The 22,455-nt window shown below is 40.7% G+C and overlaps 1 protein-coding gene across 1 annotated transcript in view; it reads left to right on the top strand.

The window, feature by feature from the left end:
* Positions 1 to 22,177, top strand: part of SV2B (synaptic vesicle glycoprotein 2B) — a 113,531-nt gene extending 91,354 nt beyond the window's left edge. The window contains exons 9-12 of the mRNA XM_006867114.1: positions 7,776 to 7,909; positions 9,661 to 9,861; positions 16,681 to 16,840; positions 21,914 to 22,177. Coding sequence (XP_006867176.1) covers positions 7,776 to 7,909; positions 9,661 to 9,861; positions 16,681 to 16,840; positions 21,914 to 22,097 — 679 coding nt within the window. The 3' untranslated portion in view covers positions 22,098 to 22,177. The remainder of the gene's footprint in view (positions 1 to 7,775; positions 7,910 to 9,660; positions 9,862 to 16,680; positions 16,841 to 21,913) is intronic.
* The last annotated feature ends 278 nt before the right edge of the window (positions 22,178 to 22,455 follow it).

Here is a 22,455-nt window from a genome sequence, read left to right as displayed (position 1 = left end):
TAGGTCACTATGAGTTGGTACCAACTTGATGGCACCTAACAACAACAACAACATTTATATACACACATACGTATATACAGAGTCAATATGAGTCGTTGAACCAACTCAACGGCACTTAAGAACATGTATAAATTATATGTTGTTGTCATTGTTAAATGCCACCAAGTTGGTTAAGTGCCATTGAGTCATTTCTGACTCCTTGTATAGGGTTTCTGAGGAGTGGTTGGTGGGTTTGAACCACCAACCTTGCAGCTCAGACTGACTTTGTGGTCTGGCGCATTGTCCTACAGCACCACACCAGGACTCCATATATAGACATGTAGACGTGCCATTGCCTGCTGCCAGGATGTGAGCATCCTCAGCTTCAGTGTACCTTGCCAAACTGAACACAAGAAGTTGCATTACTTTGCACTGGCTACAACAGTAGGTGGCATCCTGGGTGTGGTGCAGTAGGAGAAGCACAATGTCAATGGTTCAAATCCACCAGCTGCCCCTTGGAAACTGTACAGGGTTGTTGAGTTGGAACTACTTGATGGCACTTAACAACAACAATAACACAGTAGTATGCAATGGAGCTCTGGTAGCGTAGTGGTTACGAATCGGGCTGTGAACCTTAAGGCCAGCAGTTCGAAACTACCAGTCGTTCCGTGGTAGAAAGATGAGACTTTCTGCTCCTGTAAAGATTTACAGCCTCGGAAACCCTGCACAGGGTCGCTATGGGTAGGAATCGACTCGAAGGCACTTAACAACACCAACAACATGCAATGGATACATTTGAATTATGGTGTTGGAAAAGAACATGAAAATTATCATGGGCTGCTAGAAGAGCAAACAAATCTGTGTTGAAAGAAATGCAGCTGGAATGTTCTTTAGAACTAAGAGAGCAAGATTTCATCTCTCATATTTGTTATCAGAAGGGACCAGCATGGTCTCTATGAGTTGGAACCGATTGGATGGCACTGAACAACAACAACAATAACATTCATATTTGTCATGGTGCTGTATGATAAACACTGGACTGCTAACCCAGAAGATGGCAGTTCAAACCCACCAGCTACTCCTTGGAAACCCTACACAGGGTGGCTATGAATTGGAACGGATTTGATAGCACTTAACAATAACAACATTCATATTTATGTCTTTAAGTTGTCTGGAGTACAAAGTGGTTTTTAACCACAACATCCATGGTTCTAGCTCACCAGCTGCTCCTTGGAAACCCTACACAGGGTTGCTATGGGTTGGAATCGACTGTTTGACATTTAACAATAACAAAAGTTGTCTGGAGTGAGCTTAGATGGTGCAATGTTTAAAGTGCTTGCCTGCTAACTAGAAGGCTAGCAGTTCGAACCCACTCGTCATTCCAAGGGAGAACAATGCAGCAGGTTGCTTCTGAAACCCTATGGGGCAGTTCTACTGCTCTATGAGGTTACTATGACTCAGAATTTATCTGGACGTCTCTGGGTATCAGAAACTATTCTGATATTTTCCCATATGAATAGCTAGTTCTCATTTATTGAATTGTCGGTGACATTCAATAACATTTACTGAGTTGTCTATCATTTCCCCATTGACATTAATAACACTTTTCTTATATACCAAGTTCCCATCAATATGTTAGTTTCTTTCTAGACTCTCTGTTTTATTCTATTATTCCATTTGTCTTTCTTGTCACCAAAGCTACACAAGTTCATTTTCACAGCTGCCTGGCTGAACATTTCTAGGAGGATTGTGTCCCATTCCTTGTTCACAATGCTTAGTGTATGATTCTGAGTTTTGACAAAAGCATTTATTTATTAATGTAAATAACACCATAATCAGACACATAAAGTACAGAACAGTTTTGTTACCTCCCTGACTTCCTGATGCAACTTTGTCGTCAATCTTAGCCCCAGCATGTGCCAACCAGGCATCAATTTTCTGTCTTAGAAATGGAATCTGTCTTCCTTCACTTAACATAATACATTCAAGGCTTATCCATGTTATTATTTGACCAACATTTTGTTTCTGTTTATTGGAGTCCTGGTGTGGCACTATGGGGTAAAGCACTGGGCTGTAAGGTCAGTTTCAAATACAAGGTTGGCAGTTCAAACTCACCAGCTGCTCCTCAGAAACCCTATGCAGGGTCTCTATGAGTCAGAACCCACTCCAGGGCACTCAACAACATTGTAGAGTAGTATTCCATGTTATGAATGTTTATCTGTTTACCAGTTGAAGGAATTTGGGGCTGTTTCTAGATTTCTGAATGGCTAAATTAGGATTTTATTATTGTGTTACAGCTATATTCATATGTTAAGTTGCTCTGCCTTCTTTTCTTTTGCGAATTTAATAATAATTGCTTTTATCTTCATTCTTTCTCTATATTTTTTGTATCCTGTTTTTTTTTTTTTTGGAAAAGCTGCCTCAGTTATTATTCCTTAAGGCTGTAAGTGTGCTGGAATCTTTGCTAAGGAGACAAGATTCTGTAAGTTTAGTAGGTTAGCTTTGAGTGTGTAAGAGACGGAGAGAGGAAGGTAGATTTTCTGACAGGTTCTCTGAGGGACAAGAGAATTCCCTATTATAATTATTTCCTGATTCCCCATGAAATACTATTCTGATGCTTTGGGGACTTAAGATGGTCGCTCCTAAGTCTACTTTTATATTTCTTCCTCACAATAAAAGTACTCCTAATTTATGGCCAGAGTCCTGGTGTGGTGCTGTGGGCTAATGTGCTAGACTACAAAGTCAGCTGGAACCTCAAGGTTGACGGTTCAAGCTTACCAGCCACTCCTTGGAAACCTATACAAGGTCACTATGGGTCAGAAGTGACTTGACAGCACTTAACAGCAGTAACAGTAACTTATAGCCAGACTTCGTCTCTCATACTTTGCATGTATTATCAGGAGGATCCAGTCCTTGGAGAAGGACATCATGCTTGGTAAAATGGAGGGTCAGCGAAAGAGGGTGATCCCCAACAAGATGGATTGGCACAGTGGTGGCAGCAAAGGGCTCAAGCGTAGCAGCAATTGTGAGGATGGCACAGGACCGGGTGGTGTTTCCTTCCCTGTTTTATGGGTCGCTATGTGTTGGAACTGACTCAACAGCTCCTAACAACAATTTATGGAACCGTACATTTATACTCGGAAACACTATAAAGGGTCACTATGATTTGGAACTGAATCATCAGCACTTAACAAGACCAACACGTTGTTAGGTGCCATCAAGTCCGTACCAACTCATAGCAACCTTATGTATAGTAGAACCAAACACTACCTAGTCCTGGGCAACCTCACAATCGTTGCCATATTTGAGCTCATTGCTGCTGCCACAGTGCCAATCCATCTCATTCGTGGTCTTCCTATTCTCCACTTTACCAAGTGGTGTCCTTCCCTAGGGGTTGGTCCCTCCTGACAATATGCCTGAATACTGGAAAAAGCCATCTCCTGACATCTCTGGGGGTCCTGATGTGGCATGGTAGGATTGGCATTGGACTGCTAACTACAAGGTTGGTGGCTCAAATCCACCAGCTGCTCTTCAGACACTCTATATCAGATTTCTATGATTTGGAACTGACTCATTGGCACTTAACAACAATGACAACATTTATTTGTGCTTGACCTTGGGTTAGTAATAATGTGAGAGACTAGTGTTCCAGTTTTTCCTGAGGAACTCTATTTTACTTCATTCCTTATGGAGAAGTCTTGGGGGGGACCAGGTCCTTTATTTATTTATTTAAATTTATTTTTGAGAGGTGATATAATTCATGTGGAGTCCTGGTGTGTAGCTTTAGGATAAGCACTGGACTGCTAACTATATGGTTGAAAGTTCAAACTCACCAGCTGCTGCTCAGAAATCCTATACAGGATCTCTATAAGTCGGAATCGACTTGAAGGCATTTAACAATAACAATTATTCATGTAAAAGAGAGCACTTAATTTTTTTTGGGGGGAGGAGTAAGAAAATGGAAGGATATAACATATCTTTGCCATCCTGTTTCCTCTGTGTGAACATGCTTCCTTCACATCTGTAATTCAATAGCCTTTATTTCAGTATAAGTTACCTATGTGTCACCTCTGCAAGGAATCTGTCCTCTTCCGGTCTCTTTACTCACCTGTACCAAGTGTTCTCTTGGGGAATGAATTCATAACACACCTCTATATTGGTGACTGTTGTTGTTAAGTGCTGTTGAGTTAGTTCCAACCCATAGTGACCCTGTATAGGGTGTCCAATGAGCGACTAATGCACTTGAGCCACCGACCTTGGGGTTCAAAGCGACCTTGCAGTTCTGCATGTTAACCCACAGCGCCACACCAGGACTCCATCTTGGTGCTTTTTACACTAAATCTCAGTTTCCTTGTCTATCTCTTTAATGAGACTGACTTTCTTGACAGTAGTGCTGAGCCTAAAATTTCCGTGTTGGCTAAACACTTTGACATTAACATCGTTTAGATGACTTTGAGGACGGAGCTTTGGGGGTCCAAGAGGATAAGTGAAATAAACTCTTTGTAGCAATAATTCTGACAAAGACTTCAGACTGCCAATGTTTTCTGTTTCTTTCTTTTTTTTTTTTTTTTGGTAAGGTAAAAGTTCTACAAGATTCTTTTACTAACTTTTCTTTTAGCCTTTGAACTATCATGAGTGAAGACGTTTGGATCACTTTGTATATAAATTAGAGGCTGAAAGACATGATATATATGAAGACTCATTAAAATATGCCTTGGTCCTTTTTCCTTTTATCTCTTCCCTTATCACTTGGCTTTTTATATTCTCTGGTGGTAGATTTTAAGGTCTGCCTGTGTCAGACCTATTTATGATTTATAGCTCTATTTTCTCACTCACTGTTGGCAGAACATGGAATTTCCACTGAAGGCCACATCACGAGCCTAGCACTACCTTAAAGAGAGGGGTAGAAGTAAAACAAAGACCCAAGAATAGCTTCTTGCTTTAGCTTATCTAGCATACAAACCACATTAATTTGGAAACCAGAGACATCTTTCTATGACAAAAAGCTCACTGATCAGTTTTTCAGTGGAAACCTGATATGTTCATGATTAGCTCTTGATGCCTTTGGTTCAAAAGTCTAGCAAATTTGACCCTAAGAAAAAAATAACTCAAAGTAATTTGGTTTCCTAGACCAGGGTTCTGAAATCTTTCTAGTTGTACAACTTCTCTGGAATGAAAATACAGAATCTGATCTTTGTCTTTGGGTGGTTTGGGAAGTATAACTTGGAACCTGGGAAACTGCTCCTTTACTAATATTGTTGTTAAATGCTGTCAAGTTGGTTCTGACCCATAGCGACCTTGTATAGGGTTTCCAAGGAGCAGCTGGTGAGCTTGAACCACCAATCTTGTGATTCAAATCAGCTTTGCAGTCCAGCACATTAACCCACAGCACCACACCAGGGCCCCCTCTTACTCTCCCCCTTTATTAGTAAGCTACCATGTTATCCTGGAGTCCTGGTGTGGCACTGTGGGTTAATGCGCCAGACTGCTAAGCCATTTGAACTGCAAGGTTGGTGGTTTAAGCTCACCAGCTACTTCTTGGAAACTCTATACAGGGTCGCTATGGGTTGGAATCGACTCGAGAACACTTAACAACAACAACAACAACAATCATGTTATCCTGCTGAGGCTCCGTTTGATAAACTTTTGCCCTGGGCTTCTTATTGAGTATGAGGTGTTTTTGCAGACGCTACTGAGAGATGGCACTTGGTGAGAGTTCTGGGAAGAACGCAATGTAATGTGAAAGTGATGGGCACTAGCCATTGTATGTGGTCTTGGAGTGAGTCATCTGCAGCCCTAAAGCATAGAAATGTCCCTCATACCCTAACTCGGTCATTGTGCTTCCCACGGGGTTGGCGATGTCCGAGTGCCTACCCTTTTTTCTCCTTAGACATCTCTTTCTTCTGTGAACTCACAGCATCTAGTACAATGCTCAATACATGTTTGTTGAAGACTGAACATGAATGAATGGAAATGAGACATATGAAAGAGTGAATGAGTTGATATTCTTGAAAAACAAACACATACTCAAAGGCTTTCTTTCAGCCTGAAAACTTGACCGTGTGTGGTGAATACAACCCAGAGAGAATGATTATGTTAATGAGTGTGTGTTTTTAAATGTAATACTGTGTTTCCCCATTAAGTTTGTGCAGGAGTTAGAGTTGTATGTTGTTAAGTGCTGTCAGGTTGGTTCTGACTCATAGCAACCTTGTACAGGGTTTCCAAGAATCAGCTGGTGAGTTTGAACCTCTGACCTTGCAGTCTAAACAGATCTTGAGGTTGAGTCCTGATCCTACCTACAGTCACCATACAAGAACTCCTAATATGTTGTTGTTTTTGTTGTGTGCTGTGGAGTCGTTTCTGACTCATAGCGACCCTGTACAGGGTTTCCAAGGCTGTAAATCTTTATGGGAGCAGAAAGCCTCATCTTTCTCCCATGGAACAGCTGGTAGATTCGAACTACTGATCTTAAGGTTTGCAGCCCGATTCGTAACTACTACGCTACCAGAGCTCCTTTAGAGTAATATGGAGGTCCCCAAATGTGGTGGTACCTCAGGTGCTTCTCCAACCCACTTTACTAACGTTTTTTCAAATGAAAATAAATAGTGCATGCACTTGGTATAAAATGACAGTTAAAGCTTACCTGATTCCTGAGCTTTGTTGCATAGCCCCCTTCCCAGGACAAACACTTTTACCAATTGCTTTTGTAACTCTTCAGATATAGTCTATATATTTGAATCCAGAGATACTTTATTGTTTCTTACATGACTGGCCATATGCTATAAATTTTGTATTTAGTCTTGATAGTATTCAATTAATAATATATCTTCTATAAAGATTTACAGCCTTGGGACCCCATATAAAGCCATTCTACACCACAGTTTTATAGGGTTGCTCTGAGTCCAAATCATCTCAATGACACTGCGTTTGTTGGGGAGACTTTTTTGAAGTGAAGTATCTCAGGACCGCTACAAACCTATTCTGAACCTACTAGGATCCTCCCAGGAACCTGCAGGTTTTGATAGCTTCCCATAAAATAAGATGTTGTTGATATTTTCATATCATACTATTTTTTATTTCTATAATTTGATAGACTTTTACTCAAAGGTTTTTTTTCAGCCTGAAAACTTGACCATGTGTGGTGAATACAACCCACAGAGAATGATGTTCTGTGGACCTGCATTGGGTAACCAGAGGGCTGCTGTGTGGTACTTCACATGTATCTGGACTGGGATCCTTGGGTGGTGCAGATATTTAACATGCTTGTCTATAACCAAGAGGTTGGAAATTTGAGTGATGGCTCCATAGGATAAGCACAGGATTACAAACTACAAAGCCAGCAGTTTAAGCCCACTAGCTGCTCCGCAGGCGCAAGATGAGGTTTTCTATTCCATCAAAATTTTTAAAGCCTCAGCAACCCTATACAGGGTTGCTGTGAGTTGGAACTGACTCTACCACACTTAACCACAACAAGAAGAGACATCTTGGAAGAAAGGCCTGAAGATCTTCTGAACAATTAGCTATCGAAACTCTCAGAAGCACAGTTCTACTATGACACACAAGGACTCGCAGTCCCCATGAGTAGGAATTGACAAAGGACTTTCTTTTTTTACCTGGATACCAATTTCCATAGTTCTAAGCCCTTCCCCAGTAAGAAACAACACCTGAAAAATGGTGAAGTGAGATTGAAAGTTGTGGTCCATTGGTTCTCCTCTCTCTGTCTTTCTGTGTTCTCCGTTTTCGTCTTAAGTCTCCCTCTTCTTTGGATAAATTGATTGTTGATGTCTCTTCTACAGGTTTACAAAGATGTACTTTAAACATGTACTCTTTGAAGACACATTCTTTGACGAGTGCTATTTTGAAGATGTTACATCTACTGATACCTACTTCAAAAATTGCACCATTGAATCAACCATCTTTTATAACACAGGTAAGCACATGGTAAGATTGGAGTTAACTAGACTTGTAACAACAACAGGCTCATCTGTCTAAGAGTCAAAGGGCTAGGAAATCATTACGACTTGGAAGTATTCATAGATACCAGTATCTATTCCTAAAATGGAAAAATGGGTTCTAGCCCCAAATATGACCAAAACATTGATCTGCATTTCAGTTTTATTGCCTATAAAATGGAAACAGATGTTCTGAGCAAGTGTTGGTATCTCAGTGGGACAGATATTACTTTCTGAGAGTTCTTGGTAGGAGTAAATTATCACACAGATTTTTAAAAGAGGACTAGATTTTATGAAAAGACCTTGGATAATTTGAAACTTGCAAAATCTAAAACTTATGCTATCAATACACCAAAAGGGGAATTCACATATTTAAAATTGAGACTATTTTAAAATCACACTGTTTTAAATGTCCATGTCTGAAATATTTATAAAATGATACTTCACCACTCTTGTTTGGGGTCCTGGTGTGGTGCTGTGGGTTAATGCGCTGGACTGCAAAGTCAGTTTTAACCTGAAGGTCGGTGGTTCAAGCTTACCATCCGCTCCTCAGAAACCCTGGACAGGGTCTCAATGAGTTGGAACCGACTCAGCAGCACAGAACAACAACTTGTATTTACTTTTATTACTGTCATACACGTGGAGTTGGAAACTGGGTTTCCCATGGCTCAAGTAGAATTGTGTTCTTATTAATCCCTCTTGTAGTTAAGAAACCTGGAACTCAAGCACCATGCTCTTAACCTGCAACTGGCAAGTTTAGGAGCTTGGGTTATTTCCTCAATTATTTGGCTCTTAATTCTGTCATCTTTCCACTGAACTACTCATGATCTATGCAAATCCGTGTTTTCTCAGTGATGTCTACACTGAGGGGTATTTTATACAAGAATATTTTTTTCCTCAACAGCTTCCCTTCTGGTCTCTAAATATCACACCATCCCTTAAGAATCCATTATGGCGTTTATCTTCCTGGATTTCTTAAACATAAAATAATAAAAACGAGTTCCATAGACTTACTATTTGTCTCTAAAATTGGTTTTTCCTTTTATTTTCTCCTCTTAAATGTGAAAGGTGTCTCTTTGTTTGCATACTCCAAGCATGGGAATTTTTGCAAACACTTGTAAACATGAGCTGTCAGAGCTCAGAGAAGCCCAGAGATCAGCCGGCCCACTCCTCTGAGCTGATAGGTGAAGACTCAGGAGGGGAGAGGGTCAGCAGCAGAGCCAGCTCCTCAAACGCAGGCTTCCTAAAAGCCTATTTAGTGCGTCCTGCCTACAGCAGTTGGTTATAGAAGAAGTCAAAAGCATGACAACCAGTTCCAAACAAATGGTTTTAATTTTTAATACTGTTCAGATTTCTGCATGGTCTCTTGAGTGGTTGGCCACCTCTGAACCTGCGTGTCTTGTCTTGTGCTGTATAGACACCGTGTAGCCACAGGGGAGTGACCAAGCTGCTGTAGCACTCGGGGTCACCTCACTGGTACAAACTGGGATCTCACCAGGTTTGAGAGATGCTGTATTTAAGAATGCCTCACATTTAATGTCAATTTCTCCCCTCCTTGCATATAGAAACTTGATCGGGTCATTACAGTGGTGGAATCTGTATCAGAGCTGGCCACAGTTGACTTTTATTTTAAGAATGTCTGATTGACAAAAGCCTCATTTGATCTCTGACCTGCTTCTCAAGCCACTCCTTCCTCATTATATGAACCAAAGATTTCTTTTCTCCTCAGACCTCTATAAGCATAAGTTTATCAACTGTCGGTTTATCAACTCCACCTTTCTGGAGCAGAAAGAGGGCTGCCACATGGACTTTGAACAGGACAATGACTTCCTGATTTACCTCGTCAGCTTTCTTGGCAGCCTGTCTGTCTTGCCTGGAAATATCATTTCGGCCCTGCTCATGGATAGGATAGGAAGGTTGAAGATGATCGGTGAGTCATCAGGGGTACCACACCAGTGCTCCAATGGGCTAGGGTAGTGGCTTTAAAATGTATTTTAAAATTCAAGAAGTAGCTTCTCTTTGCCTTGCTCCCCCTTGAAAAGCTCTTGCATAGGAAACCAAAACTGGTTCTTTTCTTGTTAAAGATGTGGGTCTTTGAGCTCTACCCTCTTGTCTCCCATCATTAACATCAAGGACCACAGCTGGTCTAGGGGTAGACTTTAATTTCACAACTAAGCAACTTGGTGGCAAACACTTATTCTAGTAGGACTTCAGTGTCTCATCTGGAAAATTTTTGTTGTTGCTAAGTGCTGTAGAATCAGTAATAACTCATAATGACCTTGTATAGGTTTCCGAGGCTTTAAATCTTCTCGGGAGCAGAAAGCCTCATCTTGCTCTAGAAATATCCACCCTACCTGCTTTACAAGACTCGTTTCAGAAAACCATATACAGTGCTCTTAAATATTGTTGTTGTTAAGTGCCATTGAGTCGATTCTGACTCATAGCGACCCTGTATAGAGTTTCCAAGGATTGGCTGGTGAGTTTGAAATGCTGATCTTTTAGTTAAAACTAATGTTGTGGTCCAGTGCTTATCCTATAGTACTACACCAAGACTCCATTCTTATATCAATGTTAAGGTTTTAAAGAAAGGTGCTGTGGGCTATTGTGCTGGACTGCAAATGTTGGTTTGAACCACAAGGTTGGCAGTTTAAGCTCACCAGCCATTCCTCAGAAACCCTATATAGGGTCACTATGATTTGGAACCAACTTGAAGACACGTAACAACAACAACTTGCCTATTATTATTTGATTGTAATAATAATTGTAGTGAAAAGAATTTAAGTTTTGAAGTGAACTTTGAACATGTTACTTTATTTCTCTGGATCTGAACTTCCTTACCTGTAAGATGAAGGTACCTGCCAATTTACCTGGTAGGATTGTATAAGGAAGGAGTATTATGTACACTGAGCATCTTGATGTGCTTGGAGACCTGCACAGCTTCAAAATGAGGCAATGGTGGTTCAAGTAATGTTCTTGCCTCCTGTCTGCGTGACCTGAATTCCATTCCTAATCAATGTGCCTTGTGGGCACCCATCACCCATCTGTCAGCAGAGGCTTGTGTGTTTCTGGGTGCTGAACAGATTTCAGTTGAACTTCCAGGTTATGTCAGACTAGGAAGAGAGACCTGGTGATAACTTTTGAAAACAAGCCAATGGTAATCCTTTGGATCACAGCAGTGGATGGTGCAGGACCTGTTAGCATTTTATTTCCTTGTGCCTGAGGCTGCCATATGGTGAAGGCTGACGCAGAGGGAGCTAACAACTTATACTTCAAAAATGGTTGTTGTTGTTGTTGTTATGTGCCGTGGAGTCGGTTCCGACTCATAGCGACCCTGTACAGGGTTTCCGAGGCTGTAAATCTTTACGGGAGCAGAACGCCTCATCTTTCTCCCGTGGAGCAGCTGGTAGTTTTGAACTGTTGACCTTGAGGTTCACAACCCGATTCATAACAACTACGCTACCAGAGTAGCTCTATTCATTTATGCCTTGTTTCATTCCATGGAGGCACGGCACTAGTTGACAATAGAAGCACATTGTTGTGGTTACGTGCTGTTGAGCTTGTTCCAATTCATAGTGACCTTATGTACAGCAGAACAAAACACTGCCTGGTCCTGTGTCATCCTCACAATCATTGTTTAACTTAAACCCATTGCTGCTACAACTGAGCCACTCCATCTTGTTGGGGGTCTTCCTCTTTTTCAGTTACCCTCCATTTTAGCAAGCATGATGTCCTTCTCCAGGGACTGGTGCCTCCTGATACTATGTCTGAAGTCTTTCCATCCTGGCTTCTGAGAAGCATTCTGACTGTAATTCTTCCAACACAGATTTATTTGTTCTTCTAGCAGTTCATGATACTTTCAATAATCTTCTCCAACATCATAATTCAAATGTATCATTCATCTACAGCCTGCCTTATTCATTGTCCAATTTTCACATGCATAAGAAACTATTGAAAATACCATGTCTTGGGTCAGGTGCATCTTAGTCCTCTGATTGATAACTTTGCTCTTGAACGCTTTAAAGAGGTTCTTATACAACAGATATTGATCTTATGCAATACATCATTTGATTTCTTGAATTCTGCTTCCTTGAGTGTTGATAGTGGATACAAGCAAAATGAAGTCTTTGGCAATTTCTATCTTTTCTCAATTTATATGGATGTTATTTATTGGTCCAGTTATGAGGATTTTTGTTCTCTTTACATTGAGGTGCAACCCATACTGAAGACTGTGATGTTTGGTCTTCCTCAGTAAGTATTTTAAATCCTCTCCTCTTTCAGAACGAGTCTTCTCCAATCTTGATGACATGTTCTTCTTCATATAATCCAATTTCTCAGATTATTTGCTGTGTACAGATTTAATGAGTATGTTGAAAAAATGTAACCCTGGTGCACACCTTTTCTGATTTTAAACCATTCAGTGTCCCCTTGTCTTGTTCAAACAACTGCCTCTTGGTCTGTGCACAGATTGCTGATGAGCACAGTTGTGTTCCACACAGTGTTGCAGAATACTCATTCTCCACAATGTTGTCCATAGTTTGTCATAATCCACACAGTCAAAAGTTTTGCTTAGTCAGTAAAGCACAGGTAAACATCTTTCTGGTATTCTCTACTTTCAGTTAAGGTCCATCTGATGTCAGCAATGATATCTCTCATTCCACGTTCTCTGAATCTGGCTTGAACTTCTGGACATTCTCTGTCAATGTATGGTTGCAGCTGTTTTAAAATGATCATTAGCAAACTTTACTTGCATGTGATATAAACTGTATTGTTCAATGATTTCCACATTCTGTTGGGTCACTTCTCTTTGGAATGGGCACAAATATGGATCTCTTCCAATCAGTTAGTCAGGTAGCCGTCTTCCAAATTTCTTGGCAAAGATGAGTGAGTGCCTCCAGTGCTGCATCAGTTTGTTGAAAGATTTCAATTTCTATTCCATCAATTCCCAGTGCCTTGTTCTTTGCCAATACTTTCAGTGTGCTTTGGACTTCTTCCTTCAGTACCATTGGCTCTTGATCATATGCTACCTCTTGAAATTGTTGAACCTCAACCACTTATTTTTGATACAACGACTGTGTATTCCTTTCATCTTCTTTTGATGCTTTCTACATCATTTAATATTTTCCCCATAGAATCATTCAATAAGCTTCAATTTCACAAACCCTCTGTCCCCCAGATATTTCTCCTTGAGAAATGCTGAGTGTGTTCATCCTTTTGTTTTCTATTTCCTGGTCTTTGCACATTTCATTATAATACTTGACTTTGTTTTCTCAAGTTACCCTTTGAAATTTTCTGTTCAGCTCTTTTGGTGCCTCATTTGTCCCATTTGTTTTAGCATGTCTATGCTGAAAAGCACGTTTCAGAGTCTCTTCTGACAACTCTTTTAGTCTTTTCTTCTTTCTTATCTTCTTAATGACCTTTTGCTTTCTTCCTGTATGTTGTTCGTAATGTCATCTCACAACTTTTCTGGTCTTTGGTCTTTAGTGTTTAATGCATAAAATCTATTATTCTGATGATCTCTAAATTCAGGTGGGATATAGTCAATGCCAAATTTTGGCTCTCATGGACTTGTTTTAATTTTTGTCAGCTTCGGCCTGAATATACATATGAACAATCGATTGTTTCACAGTCTGCCCTTGCCTGGTTTTGGTTGATGATATGGAGCTTTTCCACTATCAATTTGATTTCTGTGTGTTCTATCTTGTAAGTTCCATGTATATAGTCATCTTTTATGTTGTTTAAAAAAGTATTTGAAATGGATAAGTCATTGATATTACAGAATTCCATCATGAGATCTCTAGCATTATTTTTCCAAGGTCATATTTTCCACGACTAATCCTTCCTCTTTGTTTCCAAACTTTGAATTCCAATCACCAGTAACTATCATTACATCTTGATTGCATGTTTGATCAATTTCAAATTCAGAAGTTAGTAGAACTCTTCAATCTCATCATCACTGGCTTAAGTGGTTGGTGTATAACTCTGAATAAAACAATGTTAACTGGTCTTCCCTGTCGACATATTGATATTATCCTATCACAGGCAGCATGATGCTTCAAGAAAAATTTTGAAATGTTCTTTTTGATGATGAATGTGATGCCATTCCTCTTCAATTTGTCATTCCGTCATAGTAAACCATGTCATTGTCAGATTCAAAATAGCCAATACCGATGCATTTCAGCTCACTAATACCTAGGATATCAATGTTTGTGCATTCTGTTTCATTTTTGACAACCTCCACTTTTCCTAGTTTCATACTTTGTACATTCCATGTTCTGATGATTAATGGATGTTTACAGCTATTTAGGACCAAGCAAATACATATTGCAATATGTGTCAAGGTCAGAGATGGAGGTAGGTTAGACAGCACATTAAAAAATGTGTCATTAAGTATTTGCCCTTGGAATGTAGTTGACCAGTAAAATTAAGTCCAAGTTTGCTCGTGGCAAAGCACAAAGGAAAACAGAATAAATCACCTAGTCACTTCGTCTGAGAAAAGAAAATCAAGTCTCCTTGGGAAGGAAATATTTGATTAGAGTTTGGATCATATTGAATTTTATTATTATAAACAATAAAATGAACATTCAGAAAGGTGAACACAAGCGATGCCTGAGATTTTGGCTCTTACTCTCATGGGGAGGGAGGAGATCTGTGTTAGGTAGGCTTTCCTGGGCTGTCTCTTCTACTAGTGGTAGATATCCATGTGGGATCAGAGGAGGGCTCACTGATATCTTGGTCCCTGCCAGACAGTCAGTAATGTTGCTATATCAGTCAGAACCAATTATAATGGTCTCATCTCTAGAACAGCCCAAGGCTCTGAGCTTCTCAGCAGAAGGCACTGTAGAATGGTTGTTGTTAGCTTTTCAGCAGAAGGCACTGTAGGATGGTTGTTGTTAGCTTTTCAGCAGAAGGCAGTTTAGGATGGTTGTTGTTAGCTTTTCAGCAGAAGGCACTGTAGGATGGTTGTTGTTAGTTGGTTTGTGTCAGTTCTGACTCATGGTGACCTGATGCATAGAAGAGCAAAATGTGGCCTTGTCCTGCACCACTTCATGATTGTTGTTATGTTGGATTCATTGTGTCAGCCCATCTCTTTGAGGGTTTCTCTTGTAGTCACTGATCCTTTACAAACCATGATGTCCCTTTCCAGCGATTGATCTTTCTTGATGAGGTGTCCAAAGTGAGTGAGTCAACGTCTCTGTGTGATGTAAAAAGCCCATATCTGGGAGTCAGGTAGCCATTTCCACCATCGTGAACCTTTTGAATTGATGTGAATTCTTGTTTTTTTTGAGCTTCTATTTCTATTGAAACACTATTCCATTTGCTCAACTATGATAAGGGCTGTGAGAGTAAATTGTGGCACTTCTTCCATTTTGTCACCAGTTTTGAGCCCCAGAGTCTAACCATAAGGTCTGTGTCAGGTGCTGGGGTAGCCTGCTAAGTTCTTGGGCAGGCAGGGTCTACTAGGTTACTGGGTAAGTAAGGATGGTCCATCACCAGAGTCCCCTTATGCTCCTAACATGGACGTAGATGGTAGGGTTGTGCAGGTGGCAGGCAGGGCAGGAAGAAAATGGGCCTTTGTTTCCTCACTATCAAAGCCCTCCTTGTCATCAGGGCTGTACCCCAGGTCAAAATTTATTTCTATAATACTACATAGAGCCACCCTCCTGCACCATGTTGGATACCTAGAAGTAATAGTCAATCATTTTTATTGTCCACTCTTTTGCTGGTGTCTGCATTTTCCTTCTGAGTCGGATCATTTGCTCCTTAATCTTGTGATTCAGATTTCTCACTGTCTTCTTTGTTTAGACACCACCCCCTTTCTTTAGTACAACATCTGCCACACAGTGGATGAACTTTGACACTCTCAGTTAAACAAGAGATGCTCAGTGCCCTCCATTTCTCCTTGTGGTGGTGGGATATAGGCGGCCTGCTTTAAACAGCCCTCCCTGTGCTCCACCTACAGAGTCTGCTGATACCTTCTTTGTCCCACATACTTTGCCACCATTTCCTAGGTAGAAGTAATTTCTTGCTAATAGCACAGCAAAAATTTTCTTGATGGTGACGGTGCTCACTTGTTTTTCATCCAATAAACACTTATTTATGTAACTCTTTCTCTCAGCCAGGATTTACAGTAGACTACAGAAATCCAACAGTAATTGAGACAGACAATATTCTTGTGCTTATGGAGTGAATGGTCTTTTGGGATAGAGTAACAGACTAGAAGGTCCAGTTAACACCACTTATGAAATGCTTATTATAGGTCAGGTTTCCTCCCAGCGTTTTTATAAATATTGACATGTTTAACCCTTACAATAATGCTATGAGGAAGTAGCGTTCTTATCAACATTTTACAGGTGGGGAAAGTGATGCATCCCAGGAAAGGTAAGTGATTTGTTGAAGGTCACCCAGGCAGGAAGTGATGAAGCTGGGATTGGAATCAACCTCTCAATTAAAAGGGAAGAAGAATTTTGAAACTGGAGGTTCAGTGGGCCATATGCCTATTGTGAAAAAATCTGATTTAGTTGAATGGTCAGAGAATATCTTTCTAACATTTGACTCATTAGATGATAATGTTACATATTCTACAAATATTTGCTCAACACTTATTATAAGCACAACATCATGGCTGGCCACTACAAGGGATGCTTGCAAGTAGATGGTTGAGATCTCTGGGCCCCTGTGGTCCAGCTTTGTAGTTGGTTTAAAACTCTTTCACAATGTGTTTCTTTATGCCTTTGATCTTCTTCCATAGGTGGCTCTATGCTAATCTCGGCAGTCTGCTGCTTCTTCCTGTTTTTTGGCAACAGTGAGTCTGCGATGATTGGCTGGCAATGTCTATTCTGTGGGACCAGCATTGCTGCCTGGAATGCTCTGGATGTGATCACTGTGGAGCTGTATCCTACCAATCAGAGGTCAGTTTACCCAGGACTTTCTTGAAGGACTCGTTTGGTTTTCTTTGGCTTTAAAGGCTATCTGCTCACTCAATCCTTGACCAGTTTGATCATCTTAATCTTCCAGGTGCTTCATGGGCTGAAATGTCTATTAGCAGTTGTCTTTCCCCTCCATGGGGACTGGTATAGGCTTAGAAGTGGGCAGGAGAGGACTTGATATGGGGCTGGGGAGGGTGCCTGAAAGTACAAAGAACAAGTGGAAACCATGTCCAACAGGGAAGAATCATAGTGAAAAATTAGTAAAACCACATGTGTCACTCAGTCCACCAGAGAGTGGGAGCAGGCCTGGTAATGAGTTCTGGAGTGAAATGGTTACAAATTAGATACGCATGAAATGAAGGTGGGGGGAAAGAACAAAGAAGGAAATGAGACTCAAGGACCCAGGAGTTTTCAGAGAATGTGGCAGGGATGCCCAGTGTTCACTTCTGTTTTGTGCAAATTGTTTGGCAAGTTGTTGTTAAGTTCTGTCGAGTCGGTTCCAACTCATAGTGACCCTGTATAGAATTTCTAAGGAGTGGTTGGTGGATTTGAACTGTTGACCTTGCTGTTCTAACCCAGTGCTTATCCTACAGAGCCACACCAGTACTTCTGTTTGGCAAGAGATTTAGTTTACAGACACAGGATCAGGGTCATTATTAAACAGTACTTATCATATATATATGAAAGTTGGACAGTGAATAAAGAAGACCATAGAAGAATTGATGCATTTGAGTTACGGTGTTGGAGGAGACTATTGGAAATACTATGGCCTGCCAAAAGAACAAACAGATCTGTATTGGAAGAAGTGCAGCCAGAGTGCTGCTTGGAGGCCAGGAGGGACAGACCTTGACTCTCATACTTCGGACATATTATCAGGAGGGACCAGTTCATGGAGAAGCATATCATGTTTAGTATAATGGAAAGTTTGAGAAAACGAGGAAGACCCACAAGGAAGTGGACTGGCACAGTGGTAGCAGCAGTAGGCTCAAATGTAGCAACAATTGTGAGGATGGCCCAGGACTGAGCAGTGTGTCGTTCTGTTGTGCAGTACTGACTTGATGGCACCTAGCAACAACAACCACTTCTCATGGAAAGCAAATTGTAAATTTCAAGGAAGACAAATCAGTGGCCTGTGGTCAGAAAAGATTGTGGAATGATGTGGGAGGCAGGAAAATGAAACTTCCCAAAGGAACATTAATGATAATCCCCAATTTGGTGTTTCCAAGAAGTACTTGGATATAGATGTTGCTGAGGTTGTTGTTAAGTGCCATCGAGTTGGTTTTGGCCCACAGTGACTCTGTATATGGTTTCTGAGGAGCAGCTGGTGAGTTTGAACCACCGACCTTGAAGCTCAAACTGACCTTGCAGTCAAGCACTTATCCACACCAGGATTCCTAGATATTGGTAGCTAAGGAAAAGGCACATAGTAACATATTTGGAGCCCTTCCCCAAACCAAAAGACTGTTAAGTTTTACAATAATAAGAGGAGGAAATATTATAATGAGTTGAATGGGATGTGATTTTTTTTTTTTTAACTTAGGAAACCCAAGAAGATTAATTGTAGGGACTACTGGAGAAAATAAAAATAATTTGGAAAAAGGTGGTCAGTAGTAGAATGCAGTACATATAGATTTTTAAATACATCATAAAATTTAAAGCATGATTAAAAATATTTGATAACAGCAATGTCGAGACCCGGCCTCGACATGAGAGTTTGGTTCACGAAGTAGGGAGATCTGGCGGCGACAGAGATAGAGAAAGAATACACACAAAGACACAACAAGAGAGACAAGAAGACACCCCAAACCTAGAGTGGATGCGAAACTGGCGGGCAGACCCTGGACTACAGGCATCATGGCCCCTGCAGGCAGTAAATGCACAGCCCTGCAGGCAGTAACACACAGCCAGCCCTGCAGGCAGTAACGCGTGCCTTGCAAGCCGTAACACATGCCCTGCAAGCCGTAACACATGCGGGTTTGGGTCTGTGCCCCCGTTTTGTTTTGGGGAGGAGCTTTACACAAAGGAAGGCGGGGTTTATTAAGACAGGGTACAGAAGTGAAATGTGATTAATCGTTCAAAACAGGACACAATGATTTACAGGAACAAATTCTAAAACATACATCACAAATTGTCTTGATAATCTAACATCCTTAATTTTCTAGAAATTCAAGCAAATTTATATAGTACTTTTCAGGTTTGAATCCCAAGACAGCAACTCGGTTTCTCAAGCCTAATTAACATACCTATAGCACCTAATCTCGAATGGGAAAAGGTGAAAAGAATTGGGAGGAGTCCCGCTGTGTCAGCTGCCTGGCTGAGACTTACAGGAGGAAGAAAGACACCTAGGTCAATGATCTGCACCTGAGGGGGATTTAAGATGGCTGGCGCTGTTGTTCTTTGGACAAAACCCCAGAATTCGCTAATCTACTCTGAGTTAATTCTTTGGGGAAAACTTGCCTTTGGAACTTTTTACAGCCTCGGCTTTAGGAGAGGTGTTAACATTTGTCCATGGATATCAAGGGCTCAGGTATTAAGTTAATATCAAACATAACTGAATAATTTGATAAAGAACAGTTTAGACGAGCTTGCCCAGTGGCCAGAGTTTGTTCCTCAGAGAGATTTGTTCCCAGAACACCTTAAGCACTGCCAGTACAGTGGAGACACTGAGAGAGGCACATAAGAAACCATTTTCTCAGAAGCTACAATTACTGGAGTTCGAAGCATAGAATGAATTAATAGGACAAAAGCAAGGTATACAGAGCTAGCCCAACAGTGAGTTCGTAAAAGCCAATGAACCCGGGATGTCCGGAGGTTACTTCCTTGAGCCCTCAGGGTCTCTGGCCAGCAAGTCTGAGTGTGGCCACGTGCTGGATTTTCGTCCATGACACCGGTCCTCAACATCCCAGTACCTGCAGTCTGCAACACAGCAAAAATCATAAAATGCACATGAATCAATTGAATGAGATGATTAAGCAGTTACATGAAGAAAACTATAAAAGTTTAATGAGAAATATCTTTTAAAAAGTTAAATACATGTTAAAATATACTTCATTCTTTGATAAGAAGATTGACTTTTACAAACATGCCATTTTGTTTAGTTTCTCTCTACTTTAATAGAGTCTATTCATAATCCAGTGGGATTCCCTCCCATTGCCACCCCCTGGGAAACTGGTAAAACTTCTGCTAATGTTTATCTAGAAAAATGCATATGTGAAAATATACAAAAAATTATGAAAAAAAAAAAGAAACTGGGGACTGGTGATTGTAAAGCTGATTGTAAAGTTATAGACAATAGTGTCAAAAGAATTGTAAATATAGAAAACGATCCACATTTTAATGAACTTGTGTTATGAAAAGAAACATTTTACTTCAGTAGGGGAAAGATAGTGTTGGGAATATTATCTCTGTGTACAAGTATAGATGGAGTCAAGAAAGGATGAATTGTTAATAATAATTTTCAAAGGGAAATGGTTTTAAGGAGTAAGAAAGAATTAGTATTAGGTTATCTTATGGGCTACAGAAACTATAAATAACTATTGCAGCCAAATAAAATTATGTTTTATTTTTCTTTCCTATGAAATTCTAGAGTAGACAGTCTAGGGCTCTACATCTTGTTCTCCCTGGCATGCTTTGGTGCTTTAGTTATCTGGTGCTGCTATAACAGAATACCACAGTAACAAAAGGAATGCTTTAGCAAACACAAATCTACTCTATCACACATTAAGAGGCTGGAAATCTTCATTCAGACCACTGGCTCTGGAGAAAGGTCTTTGTGTCCTTTCAGCATCTGTAGGCCCAGAATTCCTCAGTGATCTCCATGTGTCTTGGCATCACTCTTCCTCTGGATCTAGGAGATGCACAGTGTAGGGACCCCTGGTCCAAAGGATGGACTATACTCCTTGCTCTTCTCTCTTGGTGATGGTAGGTCCCTCTGAACTTCGGTTACTTGTTGAATCTCTTCTATATCTTAAAAGAGATGGGATACAACCTCATCCTGTGAATTGTATCCAGCCTCATTGACATCACAGAAATAAGGATTTACAATACAAAGGATAACTACATCAGACCAGGGCTGATCGCATCAGATCACATCATGGGGTTTATATATAACTGCCACATTTCATCATTACATAATTTCCAAACCACTGAGATCATGGCCCAGTCAAGTTGACACATATATAGGGGGGATACAATTCAATCTATGACACATGGCTTCAATCATAGCCCAAGATGAAACCTCTGAATTCCAGGAAACAAAATGGAAGGAAAAAGACTAAGCAGAGAACCATAGTCCTCCTCATAACATCACTTATGAAAATTTATCAGGAGCTGCTACTTGCGCTTGGCCTGGTGTGGTGCTCTGGGTTAATGCACCAGACTGCAAACCCGTTTGAATTGCAAGGTCCGTGGTTCAAGCTCACCAGAAGCTCTTTGGAAACCCTAAACAGACAGGGTCACTATGGGTCGGAACTGACTGAACGGCACTTAACAACAACAATTACTTGTGCTTGGCCAGAACTTAGTCACATGGTCACACTTAGTAGCAAGGAAGGCTGGGAAATGTAGTCTTATATCAGGAGAAGTGACTTGGAGAATGTCAAGAGGATTGTCCAATGTCACTGCCACAAGTGGGCTGAGAGTGTTATTAAAAGAGATACTCTCTGCTTTTCATACTTCTTCCTGCTTTCAGTATCTCACAATAAGCATGTTCTTCATGTAAAAATTTTAAAAGTGATATTAAAAGACGAAGAAGAAGATAAAAACTTCAAAGGAAATTCTCCAACATGATAATAGTGGTTGCTGACTTTCAGTGGTAAGATCGTCCATCACTATTTTTCTACATCTTTCTATGGATCTGTATTTCCAAATTTGATTAAAATGTGCAGCTGTTGCTTTCATATTCAGGGGGAAAAAATCTCTCTTACAGCCTCACTATAAATCATCCCCAACAAAGAGAAAAATATAGATGAAGAAAATAAACCAATCAAACTCAACTCATCAACTGAGGCTCACTTCATGTTTTTTACAACTACTCACTTTCTTCTTCTTTTACAGGGCAACAGCATTCGGCATCCTCAATGGATTATGCAAATTTGGTGCCATCCTGGGAAACACCATCTTTTCTTCTTTTGTTGGGATAACCAAAGTTGTCCCCATCCTTCTGGCTGCTACTTCCCTGGTTGGAGGGGGCCTGATTGCCCTTCGCCTGCCAGAGACTCGTGAACAGGCTTTGATGTGAACATCGTAAGGGAAGAGGAAGGATCAGAGGAACCTTGTACAAGATCTCTATAGGCACCCATGCTTCTTGTCTGTCACTGTTCAGAGGAGACCTTGGGTAGCACAGGAGAAGTTGATTTTGCGAGCTCTAGTTTAGGGCTCATTTCAACTGTTAATATGTGTGAAACTCAGGTGACTGATTTGGGGGTGCCAGAGTCACCCTTAGAATCATAGAACTGTGTGCTTGGTTTCGAGTCTCCCCAGCTCAAGGTATTGGGTAGAAGACGAACCCTGTCCAGTGAGTCAGTATTCTAAGTCAAAAGTATGCATTTCCCCTAGTGGGGTGCAAGGGCTTCTTGCATTTCAATATGATCTTGAAG

This window comes from Chrysochloris asiatica, unplaced genomic scaffold, assembly GCF_000296735.1.
Source record: "Chrysochloris asiatica unplaced genomic scaffold, ChrAsi1.0 scaffold00101, whole genome shotgun sequence".
Classification (NCBI taxonomy): Eukaryota; Metazoa; Chordata; class Mammalia; order Afrosoricida; family Chrysochloridae; genus Chrysochloris; species Chrysochloris asiatica.
The sequence above is the reverse complement of the archived record's forward strand: the minus strand, read 5'-3'. Positions and strand labels throughout refer to the sequence as shown.